The sequence below is a fragment of the Salvelinus sp. IW2-2015 genome, linkage group LG12 (assembly GCF_002910315.2).
Source record: "Salvelinus sp. IW2-2015 linkage group LG12, ASM291031v2, whole genome shotgun sequence".
Taxonomy (NCBI): Eukaryota; Metazoa; Chordata; class Actinopteri; order Salmoniformes; family Salmonidae; genus Salvelinus; species Salvelinus sp. IW2-2015.
The window spans coordinates 12883603-12904507 of NC_036852.1; the positions used below are offsets into that span (position 1 = coordinate 12883603).

Here is a 20905-nt window from a genome sequence, read left to right on the forward strand (position 1 = left end):
CAAAGATGGGCCTGCCAATCTACAGTCCCAGGATGTTGGCCACAGAAGTTTTGAATGGACGCAGCAATGCCCGGAGCGGAATTGCAGAGTGTCTTGAAAAAGAAGGGTCAACACTGCAAAAATTGAACTCTGCATCACTTCATGTAATTGTCAATAAAAAGCCTTTGACACTTATGAAATGCTTGTATTTTACTTCAGTAATCCATAGTAACATCTGACAAAAATATCATAGACACTGAAGCAGCCAACTTTGTGGAAAATTAAATATTTGTGTCATTCCAAACTTTTGGCCACGACTGTACAGTACTTATATGAACAAAAATATATAAATGACAAACAGGCTACAAATTTATAAACTTTATTTAGTTACAGTTCATATAAGGAAATCAGTCAATTGAAATAAATTCATTATGCCTAATCTATGGATTTTACATTTACAATTTACATTTTAAGTTCATTTAGCAGACGCTTTATCCAAGAGCGACCTTACAAATTGGCAACAGCTTCTATCTATTCATCCCCCTGTCTCCCCGTGGGGAATATGAGAACCCCACAACCACTGGGCGTTGAGCAGCGGCATGCACTAGCTTACAACTGAGGCACAACGGGACCGAAGGACCAACCATCTCTGCAGCACCCCACCAAATCAGGCCTTATATGGTAGAGTGGCCAGAGGAAAGCCACTCCCTTAGAAAAGCACATGACAGCCCGCACTTTGGGGAGTTTTCGAAAAGGCACCTAAAGGAATCTCATCACCTGAGAAATCAGATTATTTATCTATGAAACCTAATTGAACTTCTTTAGCTTGGAAATGCCAAAATTGTCACGTCTGGAGGAAACCTGGCGCGCCATCCTACCTGAAGCAATGGTGTGGCCAGCATCATGGCCTGGTGGGATGTTTTTTCATCCAGAAAAGGGGTTCTGGGAGACTAGTCGCAAGGAATCGAGAGTAAGAATGAATGACCAAGACAAGAGAATCCTTGATGAAAATCCTGCCTGCCCCCGAGCGCTCAGGACCTCAGACTGGGGTGAAGGTTCACTTTCCAACAGGACAACGCACCCTAAGTACACAGCCAAGCCAATGCAGGTGTGGCTTTGGACAAGTCTCTGAATGTCTTGAGTGGCCCAGCAGAGCCCGAACTTGAACCCAGATCTAACATCTCTGGAGAGACCTGAAATAATGTGCAGCGACGCTCCCCAATCCAACCTGACAGAGCTTGAGAAGGATCTGTAGTGAAGAAATGAGAGAAACTCCCAAATAACAGGTGTGCCAAGCTGGTAGCGTCAAGAAGACCTCACGGCTGTAATCACTGCCAAAGTACCTGAGTAATAGGGTCTTTTTTATTTTTAAATCATGTGCTAAAATGTCAGTTCCACTTTCAGAACTGCACTGTCATAATTATTGATATATATGATCCTTAATTTATCTCTGTGTACCAGATATCATTCAGATTACACTGACGTTCTGAGACGGAATAGGGAGATTATCAGATCACGCTGACCTTCTGAGACGGAATAGGGAGATTATCAGATCACGCTGACGTTCTGAGACGGAATAGGGAGATTATCAGATCACGCTGACGTTCTGAGACAGAATAGGGAGATTATCAGATCACGCTGACGTTCTGAAATTCTGAAAATTCTGAAGTTCTGATTTCACATGACTGGGAATAAAGATTTGCATCTGTTGATCACAGATTCCTTAAAAAAAAGGTAGGGGGGCGTGGATCAGAAAAGCAGTCAGTATCTGGTGTGACCACCATATGCAGCGCGACACAYCTCCTTCACATAAAGTTAATCAGTGGCCTGTGGAATGTTGTCCTACTCCTCTTCAATGGCTGTGCGAAGTTGCTGGATATTGGCTGGAACTGGAACWCGCTGTCGTACATGCCAATCCAGAGCATCCCAAACATGTTCAATGGGTGACATGTCTGGTGAGTATGCAGGCCACGGAAGAACTGGGACATTTTCAGCTTCCAGGAATTGTGTACAGATCCTGCAGCATGGAGCTGTGCATGATCATGCTGAAACATGAGGTGATTGCGGAGGATGAATGGCACGACAATGGGCCTCATGATCCCGTCACGGCTTATTGTAGAGAAATTAACATTCAATTCTCAGGTAACAGATCTGGTGGACATTCCTGCAGTCAGCATGCCAATTGCATGCTCCCTCAAAACTTGAGATATCTGTGGCATTGTGTTGTGTGACAAAACTGCACATTTGAGAGTGGCCTTCTATTGTCCCCAGCACAAGGTGCACCTATGTAATGATCATGCTGTTTAATCAGCTTCTGGATATGCCACACCTGTCAGGTTGATGGATTATCTTGGMAAAGGAGAAATGCTCACAAAATTTTGTGCACAACATTTTAGAGAAATTAGCTTAAGTAGTTTAAGCTTCTGTACTTTACTATTTATACTTTTGACAACTTTTACTTCACTACATTTCTAAAGAAAATAATGTACTTTTTAGTCCATTTCTTTTTCTTGACACCCAAAAGTACTAGTTATACCTTGAATGCTTAGCAGGACTGGACATTAGTCCAATTCACACACTTCCCAAGAGAATATTAGGAAAGCTAAGAAAATGACTGTAAAAACTGTTAAATCCGCATGGATTGAAGAGGAATTGAAACATTTTATGGTTGAGAGGGATAAGGCAAAAGGAATGGCAAATAAGTCTGGYAGCATAAACAATTGGCGAACCTMCTGCAAATTGAGAAATCGTGACTAAACAGAACAAAAAGAAGAAACTATACTATGAAACAAAGCTAAATTATATRAAGAATGATAGTAAAAAGCTTTTGAGCACCTTAAATGTAATCTTGAGCAAAAAGGCAAACTCAGCTMCATCATTCATTGAATCAGATGGCTCATTCATCACAAAACCCACTGATATTGCCAATTACAMATTTTTTCATTGGCAAGATTAGCCAATTTAGGCATGACATGCTAGCAACAAACGCCGAACCYACACATCCAAGTTTAACTGACCAAATTATAAAAGACAAGCATTGTAATTTTGAAATCCTTAAAGTGGGTGTGGAAGAGGTGATTTTATTTGTCGTCAATCAACATTGACAAGTCACCTAGGTCTGACAACTTGGATGGAAAATGACTGAGGATGATAGCGGATGATATTGCCACTCCTATTTGCCACCTTTCAATCTAAGCTTACAAAAAAGTGTGTGCCCTCAGGCCTGGAGGGAAGAAAAAGTAATTCCACTACCCAAGAATAGTAAAGCACTCTTTACTGGCTCAAATAGCTGATCAATCAGCCTGTTACCAACTCTTAGTAAACTTTTAGAAAAAATTGTGTTTGACCAGATACAATGTTATTTTACAGTAAATAAWYTAATAACAGAATTGCTGCACGCTTATAGGAAAGGGCATTCTATATGCACGACACTTACACAAATTATGGATATTTGGCTGAGAGAAATTGATAATAAAAAGATTGGGAGCTGTTTTGTTAGACTTTTGACATTATCGATCATAGTATGCTGCTGGAAAAACATATAGAGTATGTATAGCTTTACAGCCCCTGCTATATTGTGGATTGTGGAATTTGAAATTATTCATACTTTTACTTTTGATACTTAAAGGAAAACGCCACCCCAAAACTATATTTTGGTATTTGTTTGGTATTTGTTTCATTAGTCCATTATTGACATAGTCCCAAAATGTTTTGTTTGTTAGCAATCAAGTTTTAAAGACATGTAACTTTTGAAATACAGAAATCACATCATGCAAAACGCACCAAACGGGGGTGATTTCTGTATTTTAAAAGTTATGTCATGTCTGRAAAACATTGATTTCTGACAAGCAAAACATGATGGGAGTCAACAATGGACTAATGAAACAAATAAAAAAAGATTGTTTTGGGGTGGAATTTTCCTATAACCTTTTCACGCGTGAGTTCCAAATATCTTAACTGTCGCCCCTGCGTGAGTTTATTCATGCGCGTGATGTCAGAATGCTATCACTGTTCCAAAATGTGATTGTTCAGCAACAGGACAGCTACCCGCGCAGCCCTCAAACCAAGGCACGCTGCCTGCTAATTATCTATAGGCTATGCTTCAACTTGTCATTTTCAAATTATTTTCTAACAAGTTTTATTTTCTAAAAACAGTTTAAAATGAGGYGTGTTCTACCTCCTCGTTAATTTGCATAAGAAGTGGCCCATTTCACTGTTGCGGACAATTTATGTTTGAGGCTTTACAGAGAGGACAAAATTCTCTCTTCATCGAGAGCCTGAGCACCTCCCTAGTGTTTCCAGAGATCAAGTATGAAGACATTGCACATTTCTATTCAGAACAGACCTTGCACAAATGTTTTCCACCAGCACATTTTCTGGCTGGCGCCCGCATTACCTTCATGGTTGTTTTCCTTACACATTGGACATGTGTGCGTTCCTATCAAAGTAAGTGGCTTATTGTCTGTATATTGTGTTGTCGTTTCTGCTGTAGCACACCATATTTATGTATGGATCATAATGTATTTACTGTTTTATTCAAATGTTTTCAGGTACTGGTGACTTGCATTCCAATTCTTSTATAGATTSTAACAGACACATATTACTTTTTTGAATGTTGTACTGATTATGAGGAGTTAATGCTAAGCTATTTGCCGGCTATGTGTGGCGCCATGTTTGTTGACATCATACAATGCATTCTGGTTGTCATGTAAGCATCTGTCAGACCAAAGATGTTATCACAAGGGATAGTTCACTTGACTGACTTATGGTGCTTTCAAGACAACTGTGAACTTGGAAAAATACTAGGTCAAATTATGATGTCAATAATCTTCAGGTAGGAAAGTCGGAGCTCAAGAAAGAGGTCCGAGTTCCAGAGTTGGAATTCCGAGTTGGATGACCGTTCCAAATTATTTTTCCCAGTCGGAGCTTGTTTTTTCTCTGAGTTCCCAGTTGTCTTAAACGCACTGAAGTTGGAAGTCAGAGATTTCCCAGTTCCCAGTTGTTTTGAACACGGCATCAGATTGTAACTTTGGTACCTCAGGGTTGCCAGCTCAGACCCCCCCTTTCCAGGGGTTTTAATTATATTTGGCGTATAAACTTATCTTGTGTTTTTCCCCATTTATTGATAAATCCCCCATCATAGTAATATGTCCTGCATCATATCCCCCCACGATACCTTCCCCCATTTCTACCCCCCAAGGACTTGAAAACCCCCTACAAATGAAATTAACCCCGCTCACAAACACCCCTAAACTGGTTTCATCCCTGTTTAGATTTTGCACTACGGTTAGGCTAGGCAGTAGGCTTGTATTTGATGTGATGAGCTGTGAGGTGAAAATATTTTATTTGCTTTATGATTTGTCAAAAAAACTATAAACGACTTGTCAAGTCATGTGCTCCGGTTCTTGTAATAYGATTTGTAATATGCTGAAAAGTGGCTAAACTAAGTTAATATTTTTCAGGAAATGAGCACAGCCATCTTTGACTTTGTTTATTTGCGTCTCATAGTGAATGGCATTCTGAGATTATGGAGTTTTCGCCAAGTGAAACATAAACAAACATGGCTGCCATCATAAGGAATGTAGTTGCTGTTAGCTTAGCTGACACACATTTATTTTCTAAACAACATTACATTAGGCTCTTGTGCTCACCAAAGATGTGGTACATTGTAAACTAGTCTAGCTGTTAGGTCGCTAAGTTGTTTTCTTTTTGTCAGCGCAACCTGTTATTTAGACTGGTTTATGTAAGATTCTTTATTTATTTTCTTAGTCAACCTCACCCTCCAGATTGAAGTCTTCCACACCGAAACCATTCAACTCATGGAACTCTCATCCCCCAAACAGCTACTCATCCTCGGACACCCCTGGCCTTGTCGTCACGACCCTGTCATCTCGTGGCGACAAGGTGAACTACTGTCATGGTCTTCTACCTGCTTCACCAGTTGTCTCAGCCTACCCTGCAGGGCCACCACCATTGAGGACTCTGCCTCTGCAGTGCCACCCACCATACCATCTGAATACGCCCAGTACAGCAATGTCTTCAGCAAAATCAAGGCCTCCACTCTGCCACAACAGAGTCACCCAGGGGATTATGCTATTGACTTACTCCCTGGAGTGTCCCCACCAAACGGCCGTGTTAACCCCCTATCTATCCCGGAAAATGAGGCAATGGAGAACTACATTGATGAAACACTTTGAAAATTGAAACACTCGAAAATGGTTTCATTCATCCTTCTTCTTCCCCGGCTGCGTCCAGCTTCTTCTTCGTTGGAAAAAAGGACGGTGGTCTCCGTCCATGTATTGAGTACCGTTCCCTGAATGACGTCACGGTCAAGAACCGTTTCCCTCTTCCTCTGATCCCAGTGACCCTTGAAYAAGTGGGCCACACCAACATCTATACAAAACTCGACCTGCGAAGTGCATATAACCTTGTCCGTATATGTGAAGGCGCCGAATGGAAGACGGCCTTTATCACCGCACTTGGGCACTACGAACACCTGGTCATGCCCTACGGCCTTACTAACACCCCCACCGTCTTCCAATCCTTTATGAACAAGGTTTTCCAGGATATAATCAACCGCTTTCTCATCATCTACATTGATGACATCCTGATTTACTCCCACTCCCTGAAGGAACACATACAGTATGTGCAAAAGGTTCTTCAATGGCTCCTTGACCATAACCTTTATGTCAAGACTGAAAAGAGCACCTTCCACGTAACCTCGGTAAGCTTCCTCGGTTTCGTACTGACACCTGGAGGGTTCAGCATGGATGAGAACAGAGTCACCAAACCCAACACCGTTAAGGAACTCCAGCGTTTCATTGGGTTCTCCAACTACTATCGCCGGTTCATTCGGAACTTCTGTTATACTGCCGCTCCCCTCACTGTCCTTACCAGCCAAAAGACTCCTCCAGGTACCATCCCCATACCAACGGGCAGACGGAATGCCTGAACCAAGAAATAGGGAAGTACCTCCGCCAACAATGTTCTGCCTCTCCACACTTTTGGAGTCGGTATATGGCCTGGGCCGAACACGCTCAGAACTCACTCATGCATTCATCCCTCCTCCTTACTCCGTTTCAGTGTATACTTGGTTACCAACCCCCCATGTTTCCCTGGGAGGCAAAGTCCCAGCTGTCAATGACTGGTTTTGGCGTAGTGAGCGGGTATGGGAGACCGCTCACCGGCATCTGCAGGAAGCCTCTAATACCCGGAAACGCTTTGCCGACAGACGCCGCCAACCTACGCCACTCTTTCACCCCAGACAGCATGTGTGGCTCTCTACCAGAGACATCTGGCTCCACCTCCCCTGCAAAAAGTTCTGTCCTCGCTTCATTGGTCCCTTCAAGATAACCCATCGCATCAACCCTGTCACGTACCCCCTCCAGTTACCCCGTCAATATAAAATCTCCTCGTCCTTCCATGTGTCTCTGTTAAAACTGGTCACCTACAGTCTACCTCGGGGGTGAGGTCCAGCAAGTCAACCTTGTGTTCTGTTTCTTTTGTGTTCTTGAACGTAGCCCTGTCTTTCATTTTTGTTCATTGATTTCACCTGTGTTAGTTACTCACCTGGTCTCATCAGCTCCTTATTTAGTTCAGTTCATTCTGTTTGTGCCTTTGTAAGGTATTGTTCGTTTTGACTCAACTAAGCCTTTTCCTAGCTCGTTTGTGAGAACCAGTTATAGCCTTCAGTCCTAGGTTTGATTCACCTGCCTGTTTGCCTTACCTGTGTATGACCATTGCCTGCCTTTGACCACGATTCCTGCGTTCTGCGAGGGCGAAATAAACACCTGCCGCCCTCTGCGCGTGAATCTACACCTTTTTCTCCCTGAGTATTCATTACAGTTTATGGAATGAGTTTGACTGTGGATGTGTTCCGTGTGATGCTTGGATGACGAAGTTCGCATTTATCTTTTACGTTCTGTTGCTTTCATAATAAAAGGTCAAATTGAGGAATAAAGTTTAAGACCTTTATTTTCCATTCGTACAAAACAATATTTAGATGCTGTTCAGACGCGTATGTTGCGTCGTACATTCTGTTGCTACTGTTCCAGTCACATATTTGAGAGCATACGCTGCAGGGACCGCTCAACAAATACGTGATCACACGCGACAAAGGGTTAAGCATATTTTAGTAATTACAATTACTTTTSAGACTTAAGTATATGTAAAACCAAATACTTTTAGACTTTTACTCAGGTAGCATTTTACTGGGTGATGTCAATTGGGTATTTCTTCCACCACTGGTTCTAACTCAAACACCTTATAAGGGTATGTGTGGGAGCAATAATTAATAATTTGGCCAGAGCAAAGCAGCAAGAGAGAGAGAAAATAATTTAAAACAAGTGGCGAGGTACAGTGTTTGTTGATTTAACAGGCATTGAGAGGTCCTGTGTGGCAAATGTCAAGTCTGGAGCCAGGAATGCTTGGCATGAAGAGCCGAGGCTCGCCAGGTTTACATGTCCTGGCGCGGGAACAAAGCGGTTGTGTGCTGTGGGATGCATAGAACATGGGCAGCAAACGAAGAGGCAGGCTGTAGCATACAGTAGCAGAAAAAGGAAACTAACGACACAGATGCACACACGCCCACGCACAGGCAACGCACACACACGCAAAGCTGTGGTTCTTGCTGGTGCAGTGTTGTAGACCATTAAAGCCTAATAGGCTCATTCTAACACACACCTTCAGGGGATGTTAGTGAAGTGACAGTGACAAAAACGTCGAGAGACACAAACAAAATATAACCTGACTGTAACAGATGCTTGGAACAAGACAAATATATTCCGACACGGCACATGCACAAGAAAAACTCATTTGATCAAGCGGTGGCAATAGTCATGGCACCATGTGAGGTGTTTTGTAACAGTCTATCACGAATGTGCTTGTGTGTGTGCGTGCGCGCATGTGTGTGTCGGTGTGTTCAGGCTTGTCACTCACACGCGCTGGTTTGTCGCTGGCTTGCTATTGTGAGTGCTTGCTTGTTTGTTTTGGTATCTGTCTGTCTACGGAGGAGTGCGTGTGAGTGTGTTTGTCTATTACCTTGTTTATTGTCCATCCATTGTCCATCCATTTTGATCAGGGCCTTTCTTAGGCCTGGCTGCCCTCTAGCTGCCCATTGTCTGTGTCCCAAATGGCACCCTATTTAGTGCACAACTTTTGATCACGGTCCAAAGAGCTTTAGTCAAAGGAAGTGCACTATATTGGGAAAAGGCTACCCTTTGAAACGCAGGCATTATCTGCTGTGTTTGCTTTCCAACAAGTATTGATTACACAGTCTCAGAATGGAGAGCACGCACCGGCTCTGGGGCTATGATGCAATCATGTAGAAATAATTTTCAGCATGCCCAGCCACACACCACGAATCAGCCTGATAAATGGGTACGCGGAATCGTTCTAATGAAGTCTTGCCTAGTTATTCATCACGGGAAGTAGTGTGTGTATGTTTATGTGTGCACACATAAGCACACATACACAGTCACACACACAAATGCCTTTTTAGATTACCAATGGAGATACAGTAGTTCAACCAGAAAATCAAGGGCTTTCACTTTTCTGAACAGACACATCAATGTGTATAGGTTATAGTCTGGTGTGTTTAAACATTAATCCCAGTACCTGCACACACACACACACACACACACACACTTGTATAGCTAACCTTAAGGGGACACACAATTCAGTCCCATTCAAAATCCTATTTTCCCTAACCTCTAACCCGTACTCTTACCCTAACCCTAAAACTAACCCTAGCTCCTGACCCTCTATCTAACCCTAACCCCCAGTTGGTCAACATTATGTTTGTTTACTATTTTTGTGGGGATAGTTACACACACACACACACACACCACACACACACACACACACACACACACCACACACACACACACACACACACACACCACACACACACACACACACACACACACAACACAACACAGTCAATGAGAGCCTATCGGTGGGATATAAACCTTATGTTAAGAGAGCAGGGGCTAGATTGGGTGAGCACAATACTATGCCACCTATTGCCCTGCCTATTCTCTTCGCTCGGAAAACAAGTAACCACTGCGAATTATAACTATGGACGCCTGCTCGCTGTTCCCATAAAGATGCATGGACACTGCTGACCTCATGCCAGGGCAGCGGAGTATCTCTTACACTCCATCACAACTCTGTTTTATTTTATAACGCATGGTCAGGTTGTATACTGATCATATAAGGACGTTTTGCTAACATATTTTTAGCAGCCAGAAAAGGCTGTCTATCTGGTTGTAATCTAGTTATATGACATATTTTTCCTCTAATTTTCGAAATCATGAAAAAGGTATCTTTACCTGGTTATAACAGAGATCAGTTGGTTGTAAACTGGTTATATGACGTCTTCTCAACCATAAAACGAACTCACAACCAGAAAATAATGTTATTAAATATTGTGTGCCAAAACACTGAGAAATAAAACAGTTCTAGGTCCTTCTGAGTGCTCTTCAGGCCAAGCGTCTGTCATGACGCCCCCCCCCCCCCTTCTCTATCTCTCCACAGTTTTATGACAGGTTGTAAATTCCTTGAAGAGACCCTCTCCCCGTTTGGACATGCAGTATGGGGAGAGAGGATTTTACAGTGGAACAAATAAGCTGTTCCCACAAACTCCTACATCCACCAAAATTTGAGAATTATACAATATTTCTATTTTTGAGAATGTGGAACCGGTCAGTGGGGAAGCAAAGAATGACCATGTCGAAATGTGTTTCATTTGGTGACCTCATGAAAGACAGGAGACACACATTGAGAAGTATACACATAATTGTTTTTCATAGTAACTTACGATCAGTCAGTGGCCACGCTCCCGTGAGCACAGACATTACACGGCGTCATGGAACGCCCCCTTTTCCACTAAAAGTATAAAACCTACTTCCGACAAAATTTACATTAGACCAGAACAYGCCGCGCTGCTGTCGGTGTGTGAAGTGATTCTATCTGTGACCCGAATAATCCACCATTGAGACCAGAAAACATGGAAGCTGTCGCTACATGATGAAATGGTTGGCAACTCWACCAAAGAACAAGACCAGAGAACGTGGAGATCATCCACGCCGAAATGGTTAAGAAATCTACAAATTAAAAGACCAATTATGCAGACTGTACCTGTTTAAATACTTTAGTCTAGTAAACACAACACGTTGAACGATTATAACAAGCTACAACTCCGAAAGATTTGGTGGACTAACCAGAGACTTTCTGTCGACAATCTATCCAGCAGACGGACCGGCGATCGCAGAGAGGGACAACAAAGGCATACACTTGTAAATATGTAAATTGCAATTTATTTTCTAATGAGCAGTTGTTCATGTTCAAAGTATAAGCATTTCCATGAGTGTAGTGTATGTATGGGGGTCCACTCTGAGTTTCCTGCTCTTGAGCTCGCCCCTTCCCTTTCCTTTCTCTACCAAAAGTCCCTAGTGGCTTAGCCCACTAGGGACTTTTCAGTGTATCATGTCAGTAATCAATGTATAACTATTGTGTGTGTGTGTTTATGTAATTCTGTGATTGATTAGTTACATAGTAAATAAATAATTATGCCAATTTGTATATGGCTGATTCATGATTTACGATGCTAGGGTTCRTGCAGATATACAAGGGTTTGCAACATTCAGGAATGATATTGATGAGGTAATACATTAATAGAAGACTATAATCAGTAAGATAATAAAATATCTGAAGAGTTATATTCAGGAAATTGTAACTCTATAACAACTTTTTCCCGTGATGCCCCGAGTTCCTAGTTAATTACTATTCCGTGATTCACTTAATCACGGAATAATTACACATAGAGAATTGATTTGATAATATAACAGTCTTCACATTTAATGACAGCAAACGCTACGACACGTCCTAAGCCATGCTAAGSTGGGCACACAGCCACGTGTCTGTGACAGAGAGATGTTGACAGGCCCCTGGCGAGGCTTTCACTAACTACTCTAAAGATCCCTGTCACATCACACCATGAAAGTCAGTTTGGGAGGACAGTCAGAGATGCAAGTGGTGGAGAAGACACAGCGTGGAGTGAGGGAACACGCTGGCTGGATGTAGACACCCCACATGAAACTTCAAGCCCCTGACTTACTGCTCTAAGCATGACATAAGAGATGCCACAATGAAAACAATGTATGTTTTTGTCTATGACTAGGTTTAAATGTATACTGAACAAAAATATAAATGCAACATGTAAAGTGTTGGTCGCATTTTTCATGAGCTGAATAAAATATCCCTGAAATTATCCATACGCAGAAAAAGCTTATTTCTCAAAAATGTTRTTCACACATTGGTTTRCATCCCTTTTAGTAAGCATTTCTCCTTTGCCAAGATAATCCATCCACCTGACAGCKRTGGCATAACAAGAAGCTGATTAAACAGCATGGTCATTACACAGGTGCACCTTGTGCGTGGGACAATAAAAGGCCACTCTAAAATGTGAATTTTTGTCACACAAACACAATGCCACAGATGTCTGTGGCATCACTACCATGTGCMGCCTCCAATGTTGTTTAGAGAATTTGGCAGTACATCCAACCAGCCTCAGAACCGCAGACCACGTGTAACCACGCCAGCCCAGGACCTCTTCACCTGCGGAATCATCTGATTGGCTAGGCCTGGCTCCCCAGTAGGTGTGCCTATGCCCTCCCAGGCCGACACATGGCTGCGCCCCCTGCCCAGTCAAGTGAAATCCATAGATTAGGACCTGATGAATTTATTTCAATTGACTGATTTCCTTCTATGAACTGTAACTCAGCAAAATCTTTGAAATTGTTGCAGGTTGCGTTTATATTTTTGTTCAGTATATACTGTATGTACTGTATATGTCGTTTGGCCGTGTATGTGCTATGGCTGTGTGGGGTATGTCATTGTGGTAGTTGTATTGCAATGAAATGAAAATCAATTCAGCCGCTAGAAAAGTTAACAGTGTTGAAATGGATGTGATGGTATTTGAGCCAAACACTCAAGTTTAGCAACAAGTAAACTGCAACAAGGAAACAGAGTGGAACATAGAGGTGGGCGATATGTCCTAAAAATTATATCTAGATCATTTAAAAAAAAATAATAATAATTAAACTTATGGACGATTCACAATATATGTCTCGATTTTCTCAAAATAAGCGTTGTTGTACAATTAAAGGTTAAATACACTGCATTTCAAATAGTCAGCAGTAATCTAATGAWTTTAGGGCTTGTGTAATTATACACATCCTAAATATAAGCCATCTACAAAGAACCATTAATAATGTAGCTGTTTTATCTAAGTAGTTTAACCTACTTTTTTGCAATAATCACTGACCTGGCTTTCAAGTCTGTCTATGAAAATRCCAATTTTGTTACATATTTAACCAGAACCATGCACAATGCACRTTCACTAATAATGACCAACTTCTGGTAGCAGGCATTACAGAAAATGAACACAGAACTCAAGCACAAGCCCACGTACTAGTGCGCAGCCAGCTAATCTTTGTATTTCATGTTTCGCCAACTTGGATCTACACTACCGGTCAAAGGTTTTAGAACACCTACTCATTCAAGGGTTTTTCTTTATTTGGACTATTTTCTACAATGTAGAATAATATTGAAGACGTCAAAACTATGAAATAACACATATGGAATCATGTAGTAACCAAAAAAGTGTTACGCAAATCAAAATATAGTTTATATTTGAGATTCTTCAAATAGCCACCCTTTGCCTTGATGACAGCTTTGCACACTCATTCCTTCTGGAGCCAATCAGTTGTGTTGTGACATGGTGATAAAATACCAAGTCCATATTATGGCAAGAACAGCTCAAATAATCAAAGAGAAAGGACAGTCCATCATTACTTTAAGACACGAAGGTCAGTCAATACAGAAAATTTGGTCAGTCAATATGGAAAATGTAAAGAACTGTGTGCAGTCGCAAAAACCATCAAGCGCAATGATGAAACTGGCTCTCATGAGGACCGCCACAGGAATGGAAGACCCAGAGTTACCTCTGCTGCAGAGGATAAGTTCATTAGAGTTACCAGTCTCAGAAATTGCAGCCCAAATAAATGCTTCAAAGTAACAGACGCAATTCACATCAACTGTTCAGAGGAGACTGTGTGAATCAGGCCTTCATGGTCGAAATTTCTGCAAAGAAACCACTACTAAAGGACACCAATAATAAGAAGAGACTTGCTGGGGCCAAGAAACAAGCGCAATGGRSATTAGACCAGTGGAAATTTGTCCTTTGGTCTGGAGTCCAAATTGGAGATTTTTSGTTCCAACCGTTGTCTTTGTGAGACACRGTGTTGGTAAACGGATGATCTCCACATGTGTATTTCCCACAGTAAATCATGGAGGAGGAGGCAGCAATACGCCATCCCATCTGGTTTGGGCTTAGTGGGACTATCATTTGTGTTATATGTGTTATTTCATAGGCGCAATAAGCATAAATTGCAATTATGTAAGGAATTGGCAACTCGTTCTCATTCTGAGAAATAAGGGAGGCCACTTGATTTCATMATCTAAACAAAGTATAACAGTTAGTATAACAGTCTTTGGCTAAAATAATGTCACACACGACAAGCTGTACTTGGTACTGCACGACAAACTGAGCATGAATTTTCCAGGATCAATTTTCATGAATAGTGCCGTTTTAGTAGTGAGATTTGAGGAGTTGAGACWTAAAAAGGGTATTGTTAGAAAGGTTAACAAATAATGTCTAAATGTCTTTCAGTGTCCTTATGACCGATTTTGTTGGACCAAACCTCAAATGCAAATGGCGAGTTAAAACCGCTTGWCAGAAAGGAAGAAGTGATCTCTCATCTTTGTTGTTGTGAGTGGCAGGGTAAGGGGCTTGGAGTTTGTGAGTAAATGGGAAGGTGCGCACAGCACAGAGTGAAGCGAAAGAGATGAGACCAAAAAGACAACATGAGAACAAGTGGACATAAATGCTCATGAAAACAATACATTTGTGATGSRKTAMGACAGTYGATCCAAGCTTATGAGCCATTTATATATAGGTTGTATTCATTTAAAAGTCCCAAAATGGATGTACCAAATACCAACTTTAGCTTTAATTGTCCTGCTTAAAGCATCATTTATTATTTCAGATCAGAGCAGTTCAGCGAGATAGGAAGTGATAGCAGGAGACTCACTGTGTTGAAGTTGGGGAAGAGTCCCACTGCTGATGTGGTTTCCACCGGGAAGGACATGAAGGACTTCATATCCAGAGTGGACTGCATCATAACAGGAGGGGTCCGCACCAATGCCGGGTGACAGCTGCTATTGAAGGCACTTCCTACAGAAAGAGAGAGAGAGAACGCAATTTTGCAACAGTAGCGAGAGACAAAGCGACAGTGAGGGGAGGAAGAGACAGAGAGAAATTAGATACGTAAATGTCTTCCAAACTCACAGGAAMCCATGGTTATATCTGCAGTAGTGCTTGCACACACATGTAACTCATTCCTACAGACGGCATCAAGAGGACGGAGGAAGAGGAGATGGAGCGTGGATAAGTATTTTATTCAATTTTCTATTTAACCTTTATTTAACTAGGCAAGTCAGTTAAAAACAAATTCTTATTTACAATGAGAGCCTACACTGGCCAAACCCGGACAACGCTGGGCCACTTGTGTGCAACCCTATGGGACTCCCAATCACAGCCAGTTGTGACACAGCCTGGCTTTGAACCATGGTGTCTGTAGTGACGCCTCTAGCACTGAGATGCAGTGCCCTAGACCGCTGCGCCACCTGGGAGCCCAAGTATTCAGTGATGATGCGTGAGAGAGTAACAAGACACACACACACACGACATGCCTTCAGAATTTCCCTACTGCCTCACTTTTTTTGCTTCGCCACTGAGCTCATGGATCCCCTCACAGAAAATCATGTCATACAGTACGACGCACCAAGGGACTAGAATGCACCTGTGCTGAGGCAGCATGGTAAATCTGCGCCCAGCGAACCATTGATACAATCCCACATCAATCCAGTCAAACATGCATGCTGAATCTCCAGAAAACAGTCCCACTCAAAATAACCCAACACATCATAATATATAGCATAGTACATCCATTTTTGCAGACAGTTTTATCAAAAGCGTCGTACAGTTATGCATGCATTCATTTTTAGAATGGCTGGCCCCAGCAACCCCAGCRTTGCATCTATATACAGGCTATAGATAACCAGTCTAATACACACTGAAATGTAACTTGCAATATCTTATAACAACATTGTAGTTTTCATAGCTCTTGACTTAGATCATCACATAATCCATTATTGATGATGTGTAAGCAGACAGAATTCTATGAAAGCGTATATCAAATTTMAAATCAAATCAMATKTATTTATATAGCCCTTCTTACATCAGCTGATATCTCAAAGTKCTGTACAGAAACCCAGCCTAAAACYYCAAACAGCAAGCAATGCAGGTGTAGAAGCACGGTGGCTAGGAAAAACTCCCTAGAAAGGTCAACTGCTGAAATCCTGCTGAAATCCAATTAAAAAGAAAACGACAACAATAAATCAATAACAAGTTTGCAATTTCTGCAGCTATACATCACAACAGGACGAATACATCACAGCAGAGTTTCAGAAAACGTGTCTAACTTTATTTTCAAGATCTTTTCAGATAAAAACACACACTTTGGCATGCGGTTTTGGAGGAACGGAGGATCCTTGAGGCAACGTAAAGAAAGGTCTATTTGTTTTTTATTACCTTTATTTAAGCAAGGAGTCAACCATTTATACAAGGGYCTCTTTCAAAGGAAGCCCTGCATCTACAATTCCATTAGAGAAAATCAAATACAATATAAAACAAGTCAAATACCACACAACACACATTTACAAGAAAACAATTACATTCCTCAATAAGAAGGTCTCCAAACAATATTTTAAATTGCCCAAGCGGCACAAAAACATTCAATTGTAATGTATTTTGTAGTTGGTTCCAGCAATGAGGTGCTTTAAAATTAAATGCAGATTTACCTAGTTTGGTGGAGACCTGAGGAACCTCAAGAGTTAAAACTTCTTAGGGATAGCCCCCTTTTTTTCCAATTTCGCCTAAAATGACATACCAAATCTAACTCTCTAGCTCAGGCCCTGAARCAAGGATATGCATATTCTTGGTTCCGTTTGAAAGGAAACACTTTGAAGTTTGTGTAAATGTGAWTTGAATGTAGGAGAATAAAACACAATAGATCTGGTAGAAGAAAATACAAAGAAAAAAACAACTTTTTCTCCTACCACCATCTTTGAAATGCAACAGATAGGTCCCACATCTAGCCATCACTCTGTTTGTAATTCCGATGATGTCCACAAGATGGCAGCAGTGTATGTGCAAAGTTTCAGACAGATAACTTGAAGTATGAGCAAACTACATGACATTTAGTGTGAAGTCACCCAGGTACATTTGGGCAAATCGTGAAGGAGACATTTGCGTTCATATTAMATTTTTCTGCAAGAATATCGTCAAATCTGTATACTTGGACTTTGATTTAGATTTTCTGGTATTAGTAGCCATATTATTAGTTCAACATTTGCAAAACAACCAATTTTCATAACTTCATAACTCTGAATATTATTATAATTTTTGTCCAAAAGGAAAAGGCATGCTGTTGTACAAGGTTAGTAGCTACATTTTATGACACATACAGGGTTACCAGATACTCCCGTAAAGGCCAGCTCATTGGCTATCTAGCTAGCCTTGTTGACCCTGATTGGTGCTTATTTGACAAAGTTAGAGTCGTTTAAGTGAAGACCGCCCGTGTCTTGGTCAGAGGCGTCGCTCTCTGACCAAATATGGTGTCCTATAGGATATACTACACCGCTAAGGATATAGTGAAGTCTGGTTACATTCTAGGATCTCTGAGGAATACATGCGAACTTGATTTGGCTGGTTGAAACAACGTTCAGGGTTAGATTTTCACAGATTCCTTTCTTTGCAAATTGAACGAGTGGAAATACAAAATTGATCGTGCAAGCTATATGGACCTTTTTAGTATATGAAAATTATTTTATCTAACAAAACGACACTTCATGTTATCTCTGGGACCCTTTGGATGATAAATCAGAGCAAGATATCAGAACGTAAGTACACGTTTTACCTTCAGAGGTGAATTTATCAAACCTAATGTGCGTGAAAAGAGTGTTTTGTTGTTAGGAGCTCTTCTCAAACAATAGCATGGCATTTYTTCGCAGTAATAGCTACTGTAAATTGGACAGTGCAGTTATATTAACAAGAATTTAAGCTTTCAGCCGATATAAGACACTTATATGTACCGACATTTGTTGTTTCTCTAGAATCTGCGATCGTGACAAGGCGCTGCATGATTTACAACTGTCCCGTTGACAGGACGCCGATCCGTTCCAGGAATGAGGTGCTTTAAATTTAAATGCGGATTTACCTAGTTCGGTGGAGACTTAGCAACCAAAAAGGGAATACAGAAGTGATCTACGGGACTTTAATGAAGACCAGCCAAACTTTTGGGTAAGTCTCTGAGACATCTAACATTTTCCAGTTGCCTTTCCCGTTGAAGTGGTTGAAAAGCATGCCGTGTCATCTAAGGGAACCAATAACTCATGCACATCTGCATGGAATAAGGTCAACGTAAAGAGTGTTTATTGAAAACATGGAGTAGGCAAACTGACAGCTTAATCCAGAGTTTTAGGTTAATGGCCTCAATTAGATCCTCTTTCCTAAGGTCATACCAAACTCTCGATGCAATGGAGCATCCCTCTCATAATCTCTTTTGATGAAATATTAWTTTGACAATGTAAGGCCATAGATTTTTTTTTTTTTAATATGTATGCTAACGTATGCTAACAAAAGCTATTGGTGCCTGAGGGTAGCCTTGTCGTTAAGGCATGTATATGATTCCTCTGCCTGCGATGGTACAGCATCTAGCAGCTCCCTTCTCTCTATCTCCCCTTCATTTCGTCCTATATCTGTTAATAAACAATAAAAAATGGATGGACAGTAACATTTTGCAGGTATACTTTTACTCATTAAAACATGATTGAGAGATTTTGCTCAAATATCAATATAAGTTATAGCACAGTACACCAGTAGCAAATATACACTAGTCATATTAGTGGTGCTGCAATCAGAAAGAAACGTATGCTAACAATCTCTTTGAACTCTCATCAATATTCAAAGCAGTGATCGCAGCTCCACAGCCAGACTGGAGAGAGACAAAAACAACCGGCACACTCTGTTCTGAATAACATCAAGGCAATTTGAAATCTGAAATGGTCACTAAGGGAACACAATGATGATTCAAAGAAATGTTAACCAAATTACAATACCAAAACAAAATTATTTAATGGCAGCACGCACACACCCTTTTTTTTTGCCTGGATAATACCTGCCAGCCTTGGACTGTTTTTCTCCACTACAACGCCAGATTCCTGCCRTAAACCCTGTACCATTGATCATCACATCTAGCTAGCTGCCACTGAGTGACCYAGCCCCGAAGCTAGCWCTGAGCCARGCGCATCTCCTGGCTAGCAAACKAAATTACCACAACTACAATACCTCTTTCGSCATCTGGCCCGGTCCCTTCATCGACACGGCGCCCCGCCGTACCACCATGACTGGTCCGCAGACRTATTTCCATCAGTTGTGCCTTCAACCGGCCTTTGCCGGACGACGGAGCAGACGCTTCTACTTACYCCGGACTGCTAACTTTAAACGCCGTGTYTCCCGCGTGCTAGCGTAGTAACGAATACCTAGCGGCTTCCCCGTTTCATCTATTGCTGCACACTGGACCCTATGATCACTTGGCTACATAGCTGATGCCTGCTGGACTGTTCATTTATCACGATACTCCACTTTGTTTACCTTTGTTTATCTKTTGGCCCCGAACTCAGGCCCTGTGTGTAGTTAACTGACCCTCTCTGCCCATKCATCRCCATTTTACCTGTTGYTGTTGTYTTAGCTGATTAGATGTTGTTGTCTTACCCGTTGTTGACTTAGCTAGCTCTCCCAATCAAAACCTGTGATTGCTTTATGCCTCGCTTTATGTCTCTCTCAAATGTCAATATGCCTTGTATACTGTTGTTTASGGTAATTATCATTGTTTTAGTTTACWGCGGAGCCCCTAGTCCCACTGTACATGCCTTAGATACCTCCTTTGTCCCACCTTCCACACATGCGGTGACCTCACCCAGTATAACCAGCGTGTCCAGAGWTGCAACCTCTCTTATCACTCAGTGCCTGGGCTTACCTCCACTGTACCCGCACCCCACCATACCCCTGTCTGCACATTATGCCCTGAATCTATTCTACCACGCCCAGAAATCTGCTCCTTTTATTCTCTGTCMCCAATGCACTAGACGACCAGTTTTGCTAGCCTTTAGCCGTACCCTCATCCTACTCCTCCTCTATTCCTYGGGTGATGTGGAGGCTAACCCAGGCCCTGCGTGTCCCCAGGCACTCTCATTTGTTGACTTCTGTAATCGAAAAAGCATTGSTTTCATGATTGTTAACATCAGAAGTCTMCTCCCTAAGTTYGTTTTACTCACTGCTTWAGCACACTCCGCCAACCCTGATGTCCTTGCCGTGTCTGAATCCTGGCTTAGGAAGGCCACCAAAAATTCTGAGATTTCCATACCCAACTACAACATTTCCATCAAGATAGAACTGCCAAAGGGGGAGGAGTTGCAATCTACTGCAGAGATAGCCTGCAAAGTTCTGTCATAATTTCCAGGTCTATGCCCAAACAGTTCGAGCTTCTAATTTAAAAAATGTATCTCTCCAGAAATAAGTCTCTCACTGTTGCCGCCTGTTATAGACCMCCCTCAGCWCCCAGCTGTGCCCTGGACACCATATGTGAATTGATTGCCTCCAATCTATCTTCAGAGTTCGTTCTGTTAGGTGACCTAAACTGGGATATGCTTATCACCCCAGCAGTCCTACAATCTAAGC

General features: G+C 41.7%; 1 protein-coding gene across 1 annotated transcript in view; it reads right to left on the reverse strand.

Annotated features, from left to right (window-relative positions):
- The window catches only part of LOC111971070 (zinc finger protein 385B-like), a 113843-nt gene that overhangs the window by 57155 nt on the left and 35783 nt on the right, over window positions 1–20905 (reverse strand). Inside the window, exon 2 of the mRNA XM_023997872.2 lies at window positions 15135–15277. Coding sequence (XP_023853640.1) covers window positions 15135–15277 — 143 coding nt within the window. The remainder of the gene's footprint in view (window positions 1–15134; window positions 15278–20905) is intronic.